The sequence below is a fragment of the Perca fluviatilis genome, chromosome 15 (assembly GCF_010015445.1).
Source record: "Perca fluviatilis chromosome 15, GENO_Pfluv_1.0, whole genome shotgun sequence".
Taxonomy (NCBI): Eukaryota; Metazoa; Chordata; class Actinopteri; order Perciformes; family Percidae; genus Perca; species Perca fluviatilis.
This window is the reverse complement of record NC_053126.1, coordinates 25,403,194-25,422,570: the sequence shown is the minus strand read 5'-3', so window position 1 is coordinate 25,422,570 and position 19,377 is coordinate 25,403,194. Positions and strand designations below refer to the sequence as shown.

The 19,377-nt window shown below is 41.4% G+C and overlaps 1 protein-coding gene across 1 annotated transcript; it reads left to right on the top strand.

Moving 5' to 3' along the window:
- Positions 1-15,411: 15,411 nt before the first annotated feature.
- gadd45gip1 (growth arrest and DNA-damage-inducible, gamma interacting protein 1) lies at positions 15,412-19,274 on the top strand. Its single transcript, XM_039825536.1, has 2 exons — positions 15,412-15,840; positions 18,645-19,274. The coding sequence occupies exons 1-2, from the start codon at positions 15,440-15,442 to the stop codon at positions 18,934-18,936; spliced, it is 693 nt and encodes a 230-aa protein (XP_039681470.1). The 5' UTR covers positions 15,412-15,439; the 3' UTR covers positions 18,937-19,274.
- The last annotated feature ends 103 nt before the right edge of the window (positions 19,275-19,377 follow it).

Here is a 19,377-nt window from a genome sequence, read left to right as displayed (position 1 = left end):
CTACTTCACCTGAAATATATCTGCCAACTGAGCAACACTCAACCCTCTTTGGAGGCCTCCTGTCCCCTCTGCTCCGGCTACCTCTGCAGATCCCCTCCATGCTCACACCGCAGGTCGCTCAATAGCAGCCACTGATCATTTCTAATGAAGTGCACAACTCAGAAAAGTTTCTCTTGTCAAACACGCACCACATTTACCAATATGCACTCGTGCATTTGCACTGAAACAGAGCTGGTGCATGTTATTATTATTTTTTGTTTCGCCTTTAATGATAGGACAGCTGAGACATGAAAGGGGAGAGAGAAGGGTGGAAGACACGCAGGTAAACATGCCACAGGTCGGACTCGAACCCTGGACCTTCTGCATCGAGGAACGACCCTCTATATACTGTACGTGCGCCTGCTCTACCAACCGGCCACCTGGTGCACGTTATTATTAAGTGTTTGCAAAGTTCTGTTCTAATGTTCTACATTTCTGATCATCCAGCGTCATTTTTCCACTCAAGGTTACATTTACGTTAGTGAGTTATAGGATACACTAAAACTCCAAAGTTGACCCTCTCCCCCGCTCTCCCTCACACACACACACACACACACACACACACACACACACACACACACACACACACACACACACACACACACACACACACACACACACACACACACACACACACACACACACACACACACACACACACACACTCCCGTCGTAATTTGTCTGCCCACTGGTTTCACTTATTAAGTTTCAAAAGGTTTCTGGGCAACGTGGTTTGAGAAAGGGAAAAAAAGGAACCATGGCATTTTTTTGGCACACCGCTCTGCCCGTCTTGCCCAGAACGAGGAGGTTACCATGGCATCAGTGGGCACCTCATAAAGCAGACCATTGTTGGTGCTTGTGTGTGTGCGCATGTGTATTATGTGTTAGTGTGTGTATAATGTGTCAATATACCAATGAAGTTGCATGGCAACAATCTCTGGGCACAACCAGCGCTAGCAAGAAGCTCAAATTTTGCACGGGGCAGTGCCAGCCTGAAATACAACATAAACATGAACTTTGATTCTGATTTCTTTCCTACCTGCTTCTTTATCTGTCTCACATTACTACACACACACAGACACAGACACAGACACACACACACACACACACACACACACACACACACACACACACACACACACACACACACACACACACACACACACACACACACACTTTCCCACCGAAGCTATAAGTCTGTCAGCAAACTGCAAGAGAGATTCCATAATTGTTACTCATCATGATTTATTATCTCCAAATACAAAAGCAACATATTGTCAAAGGTTAGCAAATCAGGAAAGATCTGGAGTGTATTTTTTATTTTTTTTCCCCCTGTGCAGCGATGAGTGCAGATTTTCATTAAAGCTAGAAAATGACTGAGAAACATGCACTGCATGCTTAAAGAATGGCCACCACAATTAGAAAATGAGCCTGCAATCTAAAATAACCCGAGGGGGAAAACAGAAACGTTTAATTTTCTTGTCTTTTCTAGTCAGGTCCATTAGCGGAGACTGAGAGAGGGTATAATAAAGGTTTGTTTGTAATTGTTTCAGTTCCAAATAGCCCCAAACACTAAGTTACTATGTGTGAAAATCTGGACACAATTTGTGGTTCCCGTGGAAAAAAAAAAAAGAAAAAAAGAAGAAGTGAGAGGAGGGAAGGAAAGGGGCTATTTTCAGTTTATAAAAGTTTTGTTGGGAGTTGAAAGACGTGGGTGACAACAATCTTTGACAGGTGTACGCTCTCTGGCTCACTGCAACCTTTGTGTTGGAGTTAAGGCCTCAGTGTGTGTCGCGTTGTGAGCTGCAGACTCCAAGTATGGAATAAAGAGCAGGCGGTGTGAAGCGAGACGGGGGTCCTCTGGCACACTCTGCTGGTGCCTTTGGAGAATTACAAACACTAGTGCTCGACTCGTGCAGCTCTCAGCCGTTTTGGTGAAAAAGGTCTGAAACATTTGTGGTAACACCTTTAAAACACATGCGTACCTAATGTATAATCAAAGCATGACCCAATGACTCATGATGATTCGATGCATGAATGAATGCAGGATGTACCCCGAGTTCCTGTTGCTCGCCCGCCCATTAACAAATTATCACGTCACTATGAATGCATGTGATTAGTTAACGCTCAGTGCAGATTCACAGTTGCTTCATACATTTATTTGTATGCCACCACATTAGCTTCAGTTAAAGGGGAAGTCCACACACATACACACACACCCTACCACTCATAGACTAAGTTAAGTTAATTCACTTATTTCTCTCTCTCTCTCGCTCTCTCTCTCTCTCTCTCTCTCTCTCTCTCTCTCTCTCTCTCATCAGTTTTTATGTTTTCATAGTTGTGTGTCAAAATGGATGCCATATTATTGCTGCAAAACAAATCAGCCTACGGGTACAAATAAAGTAACCTGGACCTGAACCCATAGTTCCCACCAACAACATACCATCCTACCAACACAAGCACCACTATGTCCTCATAACCCACCCAAAATCCCACCACTGTGTCTTCATAACCCACCCAAAACCCCACCACTGTGTGCTCATAACCCACCCAAAACCCCACTTATTGTTGTCGTTCAGCGTTAGCAAAGTCCATATGAATATATACAATGCTTACAGTGATTTTATGTTCTGTTGTTAATGCCACTATTTATCTGTTGTGTGTTTCATATTATCCTGTATCAATTCATGCATCTTGACTCATGTATTAGGCTAGTTATGTATTAAGAACATGTTTTGGGGAGGGAATTGTGAGTTGTTGTTTTTTTTGCCAGGTCAAGGAGAGGGTCAAAAGTAAATTATTAATAATGCAAAGGAATACAAGATTCAGCCCCTCTCCCTATCCCAAGCATTTTGGTACAGTCCCTTATTCTATGGGTCTATTGAGCAAAGGATATGTATGCTTCAATATTAAGTAGCCTATGTGCAAATCCTGGTTTATTTTTTATTATATTCTTCCTAAGGGGCAGGACTATAGAAGCATTATGCTTCTGCCTACTCCTTTTTTTTCCTTTAATGAAATCAGATTGATTCATCTGTTGTGTTTTATCTTTGTGTTTTTATCTGTTTTATTGTTTCTCCTTTTAGAGTATGTGGTTTGCTCGAGATGAAAAAAATCCTTAATTTCTCCTCTATAAGAAGTTGCAGAGTGTATACTTAGGCTAGCAAGCCTACAGTAAAAATATGAAGCAAATTCAACGTTTGAAGACAGAAAAAGCCCTGCTTTAAGAAAATAAAACCTGCTATTCTTTTTTTTATTCATAGGCTCCTTTTTGTAAACGACCGTGTCTTGTACCCCTTGTTATACCAACTTACCAAATGTGTTCACACGCTAGTGAATTCTGGGAGTTCAAATGTTTTTCTTCTGTATTGCAGGCCGCCACTGGTTTTCATTCATTCATATGATTAACGCTCTGCTTTAATCATATGAATACAACACAACCTAGACGGAAACCCAATTACGATCACACAAGTTTGAAGTCAGAAAGAAAAAAAAAAAGAAATATTATAACATCTTTTTGGCACTAATGTGAAGTACTTGAGATTAGTGACAGTCAATGGGCTCAAACATGTTAAAAGTACCAGTACGGTACCTAAGAGGGTTCAAACTGATCGCAACTTATATATTCAGCCACCTGGAACAGACTTCCTCACTTGCCAAATACATGCCATGTTAAGCCTGGCTGCTCTGAGTGTGTGTGTGTGTGTGTCTCAGGTCTGTTACTGTGCTACTCGGTTTGGTCCTGTGCTGTTGTGCAGCATGTGGCTCAAAGATTAACGCTTTAAATGAGACTCTCTCCTGTTCTGAATGCCCCCTCTGTTTGCTTACAGGGCCCGGGTGAGACGGAGTGGAAGGATTTGAGAGGGTTTTTGTATCTCCTCCTGTTCAGGGGAGGGTGGGAGGGGGGGCATCCTATTATGAGTGAAAAGCTAAGGGAGGGCATGGTCACAAAGGGTTAAAACCTGAGAGTGTCTTTTTTTTTTTTTTTGGCATAATATGCAGAATTGGCTTCTTCTTTTTTTTCCTTTTTTAAGACATGTGGAAAACGGCTCCAAACAGATTTTAGTGTAAGACAGGTGCCAGCTCTGCCATCTGCTTTCAGTTTTACCTCCCTCTCTGTCTGCTCTCAGACCATCCCCTCCTCTCTCTACAATCCTGATTCATCTCTCTCTCTCTCTCTCTCTCTCTCTCTCTCTCTCTCACTCTCTCTCTCACCAATCACATCAGTCTGACACCCTCTCCATCATTAGCTGGCCTGGAGAAATCAAACCAAAAGGGAAATTCATTAACTTCAGGTATGACATCTTTGGAAAATATTGGGTATTAAATGTACAAGTATATGTATGTAAACACAGATGGATGGGATTAGGTACTGCGTGAAAATTATTAGGGAGGGAAGAGGGGTTAGAAAAGGAGGAGGGTTATCTTGTTTTTCTTTTGGTTGAAGGGAGGTTAGTCAAACATTTTTGGGAGCGTTTTTTTCTTTTTCTAAATATTTTCTCATTCTCTGAGCGTGTGATATCAGTTTTTTCAAAGACAATAACACACACATATTTAAATTAATACTTTTAATCTGACTTCCCCTCATTCAGTGACTAATTACAGTTTATTTTGAAGAATTTAGTTCAAAGAATTCAGATCCAACCGGATCTGTTCTTGGTAACTTTGTTTATTCGGAAATAACAAAGAGTTGCTCGTATTACCATCAACAAGCATTAATGTTAAAATAAAAATACTCTCGGTAATAATCAGATTTTTCATGTTATAACAAGATGCTTTTTAATCATTCAAATTGCTACAGCTATGTGCCCTTTAACTCTGAGACACAAAACTTTTGTTTAGTTTTTCCTTAAAATGATGTACATGTTTTTGTCACTGTTACTCTATTCTATTCTCTTAATTTGTAAAATGGGAAAGCTGAAGATAAAATAGAATTTGCAACACAAAAATACAAGAAAACTTGATTTGACCTGGAAAAACATTGTGACAGAGACTAGAATTTACTTCATAAAATACATATTTTTACCGTGCAATGTGCAAAAATGTTAGAGAGAGAGAGAGCAGGGGACAACTGTCTCATAGTCCATTCATGCACACACTACATAGACGTACTGTTCCCTGTCCCTTCTCTGTATTTTATATCTGTCTATTAACAAACTTCGACCGAGGAGAGATGGCAGTTGCCAGGTGTGGAAACCTCTGCGACGCTAAAGTGATGTTCCATACAAACCGGCTCCTGCATGAAAAGTGCTGTAAGCAAGTCGGGAAAACTCTTTTGTGTGACAGTCTACAGAGTAGCCTATTCCCAGAGCAAGGGAATTTAATTTTAGCGCAAGCATGTTTCTCTTTTGGAAAAGATGCAATTTCTTGTGAAAAATATCAACTTTAGTGGCCAACTAGATGACTTATGAAAATACATAAAAGTGAAAACACATTGTTGGCTCGTCTCTCTGCAGTTTCCCCATGAGAAACGGGGCCAAGCCTCATTTAAAGTGCGGCGCCTAAGCGGTGGCGCTCGGTTCAGAAATGTGGGGCTTTAACCTGGTGGTTTTCTTCCTGGAATGAGGCCGCCGCTTGCTAATGAGCCCGCTAGGACAAAGGTAAGTTCGAAATGAGCGGAAAGGAAAGTAAACAAGCCAGGTGACAAATTGCAAATAGGCGAACATCAAGTGGCCAGGATGGAGATTCTGTCCACGAACACAAACTCGGTCACAAGAGAACCAGTGGCTGTCAGCGTTGTAAAGAGTTGTTGAGGCTAGAGTTGTTGTTTCTAGGACTCTTATAGCATGCAGGTGCTCTTTTCAAAGGCAGCCCTCTCCGCCAGGCACTTCTTGGCCGCCGCTGAATGTTGGGGCTCCCAGGGTGTTTGTTTGGGTTCTTTTTTGTGTGCTTAGTGTCTATGCCTGCTTGATACCTATTCCTCTTTTCTTCTGTTATTTAAGTGTACATTTTCTCAGGGAACGCTTGTAAGGCTTTCCAAAACATATAACCTGCTCACAAAAGAGCGTGGGTCACTTTTTCCATTCACGAAAAGAAAAAAGAAAAGAAGCAACATCACAGACTTAGTTAGGAGTTCACAAGCCTTATATAGTCATGTAGCCGCCCAGAATGTATAAATCTGTGTTGCTATAAATCTATACATTACTGTTTCATAGCTCATTCTCTGGACAATAGTTACCTCTGCAACCTGGCGAGTTAAGAGCTCAATTAAAAATAGAATCTGAATTCCTGTCAATGATTGTGGCCCACACTCTTTCACCGAGTGTGTGTGTGTTTGTATGTGTGCGTGAGAAATCATCAGTGTGTCAGATGGAGCCTGTTGTGCCAGGCAGCCGGGCAGCAGCGGTGCCACTCTGTGTGGTCAGGGCACAGTGTGTCCTCTCAGCTGCTGTTTCCAATTCACAACTAACTTGACAGCGACATCCTCGCTCATTCACCGCAGCAGATGGCGGCGAGCTCGCTGTTTCGCGTGCGCATGTGTTTGCCCATTTCTTTTTGGATAGGCAGCTGTGGGAGGCAAAGCTTTGCCCACTGCGGCGTCCACCGTCATGTGCGGGCAGCAAAGAGGGAGGACAATTGAAATGAAACTCTGGAGTCTGAAAGATCAGAGAATCTCATAAAAAGGATGCTCCCAGTCCCAGCCAAGGGTTGTATCAAATCTCCCCATATCACTCTGCATCATCCAGAGAGGCTACGGCCCAGTTTCATCACAGAGTAATCCTTGAGATTATATCCCTGCATGGTGGACAATGAGCATATTGTTATGATCTTGTTGCCGTAATCCAGCTCAGCACCATATGCAATGGACAGCGGTGCTCTCTAGAGAGCTGCAGTGGTGAATAACACTCTGTCCAGTCTAAGCACAGCGATCCATCTATCACCGGCTCTCTATGTCTGAAAATATCTCCGCTAGAGTCAACTCTGAGGCAGCATATTACAGTTTATTCTCAATCTGTTTCTGTTCATTTTTTAGTCAGGATGATGCCAAATTGCAGATACAAATGTTGCTCATGATGGACCGCAACTTGGTACAGCCATTCAAGTCTCCTGGAGTTTAATATATGAATATGATTTCAATTTTGGTCATAACCTCGGGTGCACCGAGAGGAGATAGATTAAAAATGGGGAAGGGGTGAAGCCATCTGTTTTGTGGTAGAGGCAGAGAGACAGAGGAGGAAATTTGGACGAGCCGAGCAGGGACGCTGGAAGTCAGTCAGAGCCAGGGGGGTGCTGGGGGAAAGTCAGTCTATATAATGACGTCATGCTAAATGCTAAAGCGGCACTCATGGTCTTTGCATTCATTACAATGGACAGGATCATTTATATCTGATAGTTATTAACAACATTTCACACCAATTACAAAACGTTTTACAGGACAACACACGGCAAACATGAACAGCAACATACTGTGTGTCAAAGCAGCCACATCTACTACACCAGCAACAACACTGAAGCCAAACATGAAAACGGAAGGAGATTAGTTACCAGATCTACTTTATAATCAAGAACTATAACCAAATCGCACATCTTATTGTCCTAATGGCCTACAAGTGTGACTGTACAGCGGCAGTATTTCGAGTTAACCCACAGCTGAAGCTGACTGGATTGAGCTGTCACCACGGGTCTGCCTGACATGGATGATCTCTGCCCTAACCTATTTGGTTACTCGTGATTCAAATGTAAAAATCTGGACCTTAATGTGTTCTCCAGGGAGTAAAAATGCTCTGACCTCCGGCGGGTCACATCACTTTGCATGAAGTACTATAAATAGACTAACACATATTGATAACTAACGGATGAAAAACAAAGTAAAACCTTTTTTCTGGCGCAAATACCAGTGGACTGCACGTATTTTTACCAGTAAAAAAGGGTGAAAAACATTACAAGTTCAAACTTTTTAATCAACCGATGGTTTTTATTATGCTTTTTATTTTAGGGGGGTGCTGCAGCCTCCTCATCACCACTACTCCCAGCGTCCATGGAGCCGAGGCCAATAAAGACACGGCAGACTCAGGCCAAATTGTCAGTTAGTAGATGAGATGTCGTGCTAGCCAGACATGCCAGCCAGACGGCTGGTGTTGCCTGAGGACTGGAGGAACTATTTAATGTGCCTCTGCAACCCAGCTGATTCACCACTACACCATCCAGTCTAATCGGTTTCTGTTCTGGTGAATCACTCCAGGTTTCCTTAATGGAAAAGCCAAACATACTGCTCTAACATTGGGTGACAAGGGCACCTTGGGTTTGCAGATGTTCACGCAGATGACAGATGGCGCCGGCGTAGCTAAGGGAGCAACGGGAACGATGTCTGCGCCAGACTGGTGCCACATGCACCCTCCCCTTGTAGCTACTGCAGAGTCCCCCCATCCCAAAATCTCACAAATGAGGGGCGTATAGCTGTGAGCATGAGTCTGTTCTTGTGTCTGAATATCTATCTGAATGTGAATGTGCACATGCAGTGACTCAGCACCCTAGGGTCAGGGCTTGAGGGACAGCACAGCTACAACTCACTGTTTGTCCCATGCGTCTGGATCATGGTGTTCCAAGTTCAATCAGGCGGCATTGTTCCGTTCAGGAACTCAATGTTCTTGCAGAATGTTTATGAGGTCAAATTGACCATTCGTTAAGTCCCCTCCCCTAGTTACTGGTGCTACACTTCATCAGTGAAGATTTCCATTTTCACAAAGCACATGTGCTTTTTATGATAACAACGGCAGATTTACTCAAAATTCTCAGTAATTTAAAGAAAAAAAAATGGATCCTTGATTTCAGACAAAAGGTAAAGTTTTGCGGGCTGAAATGACAACTACTGCTGGCAGGTTTTATCAGTTAACAGTTAGCTGCTAACGCTGCCTAACGCTACCTAATTAAGCTAGCGCTAGCTCCATGGGTAGGCTAAAAAATGCAGTCTCCAGATGGCTTTTTAATGTTTCAACATAACTCTTTCGAAAACAAGAACCCTATAAATATGTACTTGATGATTGTGGACGGTTAGCTCAGTTGGTAGTGCGGGCGCACATATGCAGCGCCTCACCTCCAAGCCGTAGTAGGTGGCTCTTAGTCTGGGTTATCATCATAACCCCAACTAAGTGCCTCCAGGCTTGGGTCTCGACCTCCAGGGTCCTCAGCCTACCTCCATGCCCCAGTAAGTGGCTCTAAGCCTGGGTTATCATGCTCCAGGATCCCCCTCTCTCTCCCCTTTCATAACTCACTGCTTTCCTATCCAATAAAGGCAGAAAGGCCCAAAAATAAAGAAATATATATATATATATATATATATATATATATATATATATATATATATATGCACTTGATGGCTGCATGCATGTAGGAGACATGGAAAAAAAGAAACAGCACTGTTGTTATAATGTTATTGCGGAATAGAGCTAGTTAGTCCTGGTATTAAAAATGTAATAAGAAAAGGTAAGATTCAACTTTTAATTGCTTTCTTACATAACCCCGTTTGGCTACTTAGCTTACATACCTGTTAGTGTACGACTTTCACTTTTAATGTTACAAAATAAAAAGCTTTCAGGATAAGGACTAACTGATTTGTTTGGCAAGTGTAACTCGGATTTGCTACTGTAAACCTCCCCAAATCCCAGAACGAGCAGGACAGAGCTGCTAACTTTAGCCTAAACTCTTATAGGGTTATCCACCCAGTTGGAAAACACTGTTTGCAGTTAATGAAATGCACCTTGGCCTTACTGTAGGTAGTAAGCTAGTTAGCAGGACATGCTAATGTTTGTAGCTTAAGTTAGAATAGATAAACATGTTCTTTCATCCATTCGTTACATATTAGCTTGTGTGTTTTTTTACTTTTAACTTTTAGAAAGGCTAAACAATAAGACACTACCCTCCAAAGTATTAATATCCATACAGTCCCATACAAACAGCTTCGGTATGTAGAAAAATCCAAAGCTTAACTGCAATGGCCGTGCGATCCTTGTTACGCTTTCTAGGCTACGATTGAATCGTTCAGGAAGGGTTTAGCGAACTTTACATTTTTGTCTTTAGACCGTGCGACTTTTGGTGAATCTAGAGGAGCTTTGTTGTGCCAAAAGCATCTCTCTTTCACTCTCTGAGGTGTAAATCTCTTAAGGTGGCTCTGACTGTGCCAACAAGGAAATGAAACTCCAGCACTGTAAAGGTTTCTGTCATATTATCCCTAACTGCTCTATCAGTGGTTACTACTCTCGCAATTTGGCAGCCAGAAAGCATATTCAGTGCATCTGGCAGGACATTTCACAGAAACCAATGACATTTTACAACAATGCCAACTGGAAGTGCAAACAGTAATAGCTCTGTTGACCAAGTGACAGCACTTATAGCCCCACGGTATCTAGTGGAGAAAGCCCAGTGATTAGATCATTTGGTGCCCATGTGCAGAATTAGACATTCAGTATGGCACTCAGGCATTTTGTGTCATGAGCGCAACAACACTGGTGCATTAGTATAATGTGGAATGATCTCTCACTTCAGACTCGATTGAGATCTATCAACAAAAAGAGGAATTTGATTTAAGCCTCAGCTCTTCATGCAGACAGATTATGAGCCCTGGAACCCCAGGAAGAGAAGAGGAGGATGGCTGTGAACAGGTAGAGCTGATAATTACCTCCATTCATCTTCACTGGACCCCGGCACAGCTTTATGAAGGTGCATCTGAGTACAGGCCTGCATTTGATGAATCTCCCCTTAAATTAGCAGCCACTGGTGGATAGAGAGCCTCCATCACTCTGTACGCTTCAATTCATCATCTCATTAGGACCCTGGGCTGGGCTGTACAGACCTGAGGACTCCCAAAGAGAAAGGAGAAACGATGAGCTCCATCATAACGAAACCATTTTTTAGATGTTGTCGTTGTTTACAAATCTGTCTTTTTTTTTTTTTTTTATAAACCACAATCTGTTCAATTCCCAAAGCCATTTGATCATTTGTAGGAAAATCTTAATGTATCAGGGGCAGAGAGTGGCACAGTTGTTTACTAGCGCGGGACTCCAGTGCCATTACAGACATGGAACAAATGCCAAATCCTTATGTAAACCCAGTGGGTGAGTATGTTTTTACGAATGTGCTTCTCTTCAGGTGTTTACATGAACGTGGGATATAAAGATTTGTGATGCAAGATAATTTAGCTAAAGTGTTACAGCCATTATGTGGCAGGAGATGCAGTGGGAGTCCAGGGAATCCCAGTTTGCCATTTTTACTGCACTCTTTGCTGCGAAGTGAGCAGAAATAAAAGCTCTCTGGTGGTTAACTCTGCTCCGCCACCCTGGTCTCTCCATCACCCCTACACCCAGGTGGATGAATATTTCACAGAGCCACAGCCACCCTCGCATGTGGAGAAAGCAGCAGGGCAATGAACCCCCCCTCCCACTCAAACCCCCGGTCGCGCTCCAAACGCATCACTAACTGGATCTCCATGTGGTACATCCATTACTGTAAAATACTCTGCTGCTCCCCAATGAAAGCTCCCCGTCCTCCTCTGCCCTTTTCAACATACACACACACACACACACACACACACACACACACACACACACTTCATAAGACCGCTTACGCTGGCAGTTCTGATTTGGGCTAAGTCCAAGTTTAACATTAGTGTGTGTGTGTGTGTGGGGGGCTTTTGTGGTGTTTAAAAAGCAGCCTGCGGAGAGCTGCAAGAGTGATCACAGCCGTGACTTACACTCCAGTAAAAAAGAAATCTGCATGTCTACACTTCTTATTGCTTTGTTGTGACCATGATGGCCTTTATTTAACCACAAATTGAGCAATCAGGAATGCCATACAAACGTGCAGTGTTTACATGTTTCAGTTACCTATGGGGAATTTTTATCCGTGTTGCCAAGGACAACATTAGTTACCTTTGGATTATTAATTTCTGCAGAAAGCTGTAATTTATCACCCGCGCTCTAGGGACTCGTCTTACTCGCCTTGCCTTTTTTCCCCTCTTATAGTTTGTGCAGTGAAGCCACAGTGTTCTGTCATTACCAGGAAATGGAGATATTTTGGGGCTCAGCTCTTGGTTATTTGGGATTTGTTCTCATCCCTTGTTCTGGGGAAATGCTGACATATCTAATTTTGGGTGCCAAAATTTTGAGCAAAACCCTGTCATTGTTAAAGGCCAACAAAGGAGCGGTTCATTTAGACTCAATTTATTATGATTTCTTCTTTGTGTCAACAAATAGTAACACTGGCTTGGCAAATTGCTTCATAGGAAAGACAACACCAAACCTTGGCTCTCTCTCTCTCTGCCTGTGTGTGTGTGTGTGTGTGTGTGTGTGTGTGTGTGTGTGTGTGTGTGTGTGTGTGTGTGTGTGTGTGTGTAAAGAGAGTATTTTCATTATTATTTTTTATTAATATTATTTCATTAGATTATTATTACAAATGATGGTTACAACAAATTTGGTGGTTATTGATTAAGTAACATCTGACAAATAGGTATCAAATTTATTAAAAAAATTGTTTATTAATATTATAATAAAAGGTTCCTGTAATTTAGGAATGAATTTTGTGTTTAGAAGACTGTGTTTATTAGTCAATGTGTCTTTAGTTTAGTTTATATTATGTAAACAACTATACAAATGTCAAAGATGACATTATTTAGCTGCAACTATTTTCACCATTAATGGAATATCCAATTGGTCGATAACATGTCAGAAAATAAGAGGGGAGAAACCTTTTACAACTTCCCAGAGTCAAAGGTGATTTTAAATTTAAAATTGTACATTTAACAGGATTTGCTGCTTTAATTTAACAATGACAGCAGCAAATCCTCACATTTAAAAGGCTTGAACAGTTGTTGGAATTGTTGCTCGAAAAAATATTTAAACGACTAATTACTGAGAATAATTATCTGTTGAACAAATTATCAACTGATAATTCAGCTCTAGAGGACACAATAATGTCACAATAAGTCATATTATAGGCCTGTCTTATTATTTTTACGTTCCGTTTACATTCCTGGCACCACAGACCCTAAAGGAACAGGTTCTGATGTTGGTGTTAAACCTCAGCAAGCCCAAGTTGGCAACACTAGCTCTGGTGTGCAGGAGTTTCTCCAACCATATAAGGGGGTCTTTGAGATACTCAGGGGCTCTACCAATAATAATTACTCTCTACCATCACCAATGTGTAGCACCCACCTGGGAGATGCACAGCAGCCCGCGACACCAGACGCTCATCACACATCAGCTTGGTAGAGAGGAGAGGGGAACATGTTTTTAGTGGTGGGAAACCAGAGCACCGGAGAAAACCCAGTACAGTGCTGCTAACCATTGGGCCACACTGAGTTGTTTTGTAAGACTCTATCCTTCAAGAGTAAGCACCTAAACCATTTAAAATGCTGTCTGCCAACATGTACTCTTATGTTTAAGCCTAACACAACCCTGACTAATCTTATCTGAGCGATCTGTCTTTAAGAGTACGAGATGTGGTTTTGGACATCTGACCAACAATGAAGGCCAAAGTGTTGTGCTGTGCTTGTTCCACTTAGAGAATACCAAAATCTCTCAGTCTCATGCAACTATCCTCCTAACCAGTGGTGAGAGAAGTATTCAGATCCTTTACTTAAGTAAAAGTACTAACACCACAGTGTAGAAAAAATACTGGCACCACAGACCCTAAAGGAACAGTAGTTACGATGTTGGTGTTAAACATCAGCAAGTACAAGTATTAGACAAAAGTAGCTCTGGTGTGAAGAAAATTCTCCAACCATATAAGGGGGTCTTTGAGATACTCAGGGAAGATCCAAACAGTTCTGTCAGTCAACTAATTGTTTAATCTGCTAATCATTTCAGGTGGGCTTGTAGGCCTGTATATTGTTGGGTAGTTTAATTTATAATAAAACATATTTTATAAACTACATGTGTTCACAAATCCTAATTCGTAAAGTAAAGCTGTCAGACATATGTAGTGGAGTACAAAGTACTACAATATTTCTCTCTGAAATGTAGCGGCGTAGAAGTAGAAAGTGTCATGAAAAGAAAAGACTCAAGTAAAGTAAAAGTATCTCAAATTTGTACTTAGGCCTATACTTGAGTAAATGTAGTTACATTCCACGACTGCTCATTATAGGCTATTCAATACAAATGTACAGCTCCATACAAATTAAACACATCGGTAAAAACAGATGCAGTCCTAATTCCGGTGAGCCTGTTCTATATAACTTCCCTAAACATGTATTAATACACCAGCCAACCCTCCTACTCACATCCTCACTCAGAAATAGACCTGTCATCTTGCCACCATCCCCTTATCGTCTCAACTGCTAACAAGCCTATTTGCCTGTGACTGACGTTGATGCGATCCCTAAAGCCCCGGGCTTGGCACCAGATCGCTCCTATAAGCCAAATTAAACCTCTGTCATGCCCACACCCACCCGCACCCGCACCCCCCACCTCCAGCCTGGTGCTACCCCCTGCCATGGGAACCCTACATCTTTAATGACGATGGAGAGAGCCCGGTGCGTTCCCACGACACAAAAGCGATGACATCTGTCTCTGTAAGAGCTGCACTCCAGAGCAACCCCAGTTGTCCTATCTCCGCTTCTTGTTTGTTGAGGGAGGATGGAGGCTGCTTTAAAAAAGGACGTTTAAACAAAGGTCCTCTCTTTCAAAGGTTTATTTCCCTCCTAAGTTTACTAAGGGCCCGAGCACGAAAGTGCCAGGGCCCACCGGTGCCTGGCACTGAAACAACTAACAGTAGTAGTTATTATGAACTATAAGCTGTCAAATGTCTTTATGATTAATCGTTATTCTGTGCAGAAAACAATGAAGACTGTCCATCACAATTTCCCAGACACCAAAGCAAAGTCATTAAATTGCTTGTTTCTTTATACAGTCACAAACACAAAGACATTTAATTTGCATTGATATAAAAAAGAGAGAATTTGGGGAGTTGGTATTTTTGCTTTAAAAACAATGAAACACAATATAGCCTATCAATCTACATTTCTTGTCAAATTATTGTTTGTTGATCAACTAATTGATTAACACATTAATTCTTTCGAAACTATCATTCTTTTAAACAGGTTTTTTAAATGCCATATGCTTATTTTCTAATGCAATGAATGTAATGTCTTAATCAAATCACTTTGAGCGGCCTTTTTGTAATAAAACGTGCTATATAAATGTCGTGCCTTGCGTGTCCCAGTAGACTAACCAAACCAAAAAGTAGATATTAAACATTTTAAACTGTAACTTTACCAACATACCAGAGCACTGCCTCCTGATCAAAGACTCTAAAGCATGGATGTATTATTATTATTATTATTATTATTATTATTATTATTATTATTATTATTATTATCAGCATTATTATCCTGATGAACAGGCACTGCCGTAGTTACCTCTTCTTCTTTTTTTTTTTTACCCCGGGTCCTTTTTGTGGACTAACAAAGATGGCGGCGTCCATGTTGTGCAGGAGGACGGCAATGTTATGTAGGACTTTAAAGGGACTTTCATGTTCGAAAACTGTATTTTCTGCGAACTCCCAAAGTGGGTTTCTGTTGCAGGCGGCGTCCTATAACCCCAGACCTTTAAAGCTGAACCTCCGGGAGCCCTACGTCCCAGACAAGGACAACGAGAAGACGCCGGAGTGGCAGAAGACGGCCCGGTATGACAGGAAGCTATTCGGTCGCTACGGCTCAGCGTCGGGTATCGACCCTGCGTTGCTGTGGCCCAGCCATGAGCAGCTGGACAAGATCATCGCAGAGGAACAGGAGTGGCACCCTCCGTTAGAGGTAATGCTGAAGAACATTGAGGCCAGGGAGAAGCAGGAAACCGAGAAACGGCTGGCAAAGTGAGTAATGCTACTGTAGCTAACGGTGGTGCGCCAATTATCGGACAGCTAGCTGGTACGCTGGTCGGTTTACTCTTAACTTCAGTTCACTGCCAGCACGGTTAGTACCCGTTTATATACTGTCTATGGTAGTACCGGGCGGTCAGGATGTAGCTACTGCCGTTATGGATTGGTAAATATATGTGAGGCACAAGCTGGGGCTAAGAGAATACAAGGGCACGTTCAATCTCAAAACGCTGTGTACCGTTTTGCTACGGTTTCTCGGAACGGTATGCAACGGCTCTGAGGTTATTTATTTTTTAAATTAATTTATTGAGAGATACAAACAACACACAAAAGTAGGGCTGGGCGATATGGAGAAAATCAAATATCACAATATTTTTGACCAAATACCTCTATCGATACCGCAACGATATTATAGTTTGGACTATTGGTGCTTTCACAAAATATTTACACAATGAGATTTTTGATAAGTAATCATCTGTAATGTGGATATAATGACTAAGTGGGTAAAGGCAAATAATAGAACAGTTACAAAAGCCTGGGAAGTTCAGAAAATTACATCACTTTAGTGTAAGCAGCCTTTAAAACCAGGAAAAGACAACACTTATGCCAAATTATGATATCCAAAATCTAAGAAGATATCTAGTCTCATATCACGATATCGATATATTGCCCAGCTCTACACAAAAGTACACATACACACACAACCACAAAATAAATACATAAGCAACTCCTATATCCCAGGGAGTCTGCAAAGTCCAGCAAGGCTCATCAACAAGCAGTCCAATTCATAGCATCACTTAACAGTTAGAAGAGTTCCAATATCATTCAGTCACGGGATGTCACAAGGGTTGACTATATCTGCACAGTCTTCAGAGCTTTACAGTTCTTTGAATATCTTATAGAGTCCAAATATTCATTGACTTCGTTTTCAAACACAGGTAAGAGAGGTTTTGAGCCCCTGAACTTACATTTATGGATGTGATATTTAGCGAGTAGAAATAAAAGATTAATAATGAAAGGTTTCCTTCCATATCAGTCTTAAGCTCAACCGCACCAAAGACAACATCCTTAAAACAAAATGAGAAATCTGTGATGAAATAGGTTTGGATAAATTCAAGGAACGTCTGACCAGACTTTTTCTGTGTAGGAACATCTCCAAAATAAATGGGAAATATCTTCATCTGACCTTTTTACAGAAAGAGCATTCAGATGCAATGTCTGGTTTATACCGCTTAAGCACACACTTTGCTGGGTAGAATTTGTGAATTAATTTAAACGTAACTTCTCTCACTTTATTAGTAAGCATATATTTGAAAGGCAAAGACCAAACATTTTGTCAAGGGACAGCAACGGCTCTGCGGTGCGTTTTCTCTCGTTCAGTGGCTGTGTCACAGGTGATGCCCAATCAGCAGAGACGTGTATGTAAACTCGTGGTAATTAAAAGGCAGAGCAATTGGGCACACAGCAGGGTGTTCAACTCACACCAGTTGCAGTTAAAAAAAACCAAACAAACAAAAAAACGTGTTGCTACGTGGCTGAACGTGGCCCAGGTGAACAGAACCAGCAGCAAATCCATCCACACTGAACTCCTCAACACCAGCTGATGGAGGAAGAGGATGCTTTCAGCTCATTCACAGAACTTCAGAGCTCAATTTACACTCATCAATCATGGTAGTCATTTTTTAAATCTACAACTAAAATCGTGCTTCCACATAGTTGGGGAGCTCCCAAGAGAGATCAGACATATCTTGAATTGTCTCCAGGATGGATCAGCCTCCAAAAATGCTGTGTCCCTATATTTCCCATAATGCAACCGCATAGTATCATTAGTTAAGGTTGTTAACATACTACTGCACCTGACTAGTCAGAAAATGTCCATCAGTTTTCCTGCGTGGTGGCTTCAAATGTCCTGCTTTTTCTGACCAACAGTTCAAGTCCCAAAGTTAATATTCAGTTTATGTTCACTTAAAGCAGAGAAAAGCAGCAAATACTTACAAATGAAAAGCTGCAAAGTGAGAATTTGAGATTAGATAATGCTATATTATTCCCACAGCGGGGGGATTTGCAGTGTTACAGCAGCAAAGGGGATAGTGCAATAACAAGAAGTATCACGATATATCAAGATATGATAATGATAGCCTATGTAAACTGTAAAAAAGTTTAAATATAACAAGTAGAGAGACTGAATATTTCCTATTTACTGATGTCAGTACATACTAATGCACAGTTCAGTATACATTGATATTGCATGAATGAGTTAAACGTTTGCATAAAAAACGATTAAAACAATGATCCAATTAGCAAAATAGTCAATTATTTGTCTTTTGATCGACTATTCAATTGGTCGACTAATTTGTGTTTGTGCGTGCCTGACAGTTGTGTTGTGATCACGGATGCAAATTAGCTGTCAAGCTAACCCTGGCACATTTAACCTTAACTTCAATGTTAATTAATGTGCATTGTCCCAAATTATGTTAAAAATAAAGAAACTGATCATTTATAACTGTTTAATGGTATGTGTATATACAGTATATGATGTGTATGTATTATTTGATGTATTTTATTGTGATTTTTAATATGGAATGGGCAAATAGTCTTGTGTTAAAAAAAAAAAACATAAGAGGAAGAGTCAGGGAGATTGACATAATTCATCCTACGAGGACCAAGAACTGCACATTCCGTGGCAATCAATCTCATAGTTGTGGAGATATAATGTGAACCAACCGACCTGTTGAACAACTGTGCACGATGCAGCACATTAACATCGGTCATACTAATCTTTTCCATTTCCATCGCAGAGAGAAACTCCTAGCAGCGAACATGGCCAAAATGCCCAAGATGATAGCGGACTGGCGCAGAGAGAAGCGGGAAACCAAGCACAAGCTGAAGGAGGAGAAAGCGCGGCGTGCAAAGTTGCTGGCCGAGGCCAGAGAGCGCTTTGGCTACGCAGTGGACCCCCGCAGCCCCAAGTTCTTGGAAATGGTTGCTGAAATAGAGAAGGAAGAGAAGAAGAAGAAGAAACTAATGAAACGCAGACTGAAAGAGGAGCAGGTGGTGGCCCCTGTCACACCTCCTGCTGCCTCCTCATAGTCTAAGTCTAGACGGAGTCATTTCAGACATACAGAACTGCTGGGGCTTGGTCTAACTACTTACTGAGATGGAAGGTGTGCTGCATAATACAACTCACTGGGACATTTGTGAAAGAGTATCTGAATACAGGTTAGACCTTGTGTTACCTGATGGCATTTGTAATCATTGTAATTTCCCCTTGCGAGATTAATACAGTATACATTATTATTATTGGCCTGGATTAAAGAAAATCCCCATCCATGTTTTTTTCTTTTGTAAAAAAAAACTAAGCATGTTATTTTTCATTACCTTTTTATGTATTTAGCTGTCGCTGAAATAAATACATTGCTGTACAGAAATGTTTTTAAGATTATTTTTTGGGGCATCTTTAAGACTTAACGGGACAGTTTAAGACTGGAAATGAGAGAGAAGGGGGGAATGATATGCAGCAAAGGGCCACAG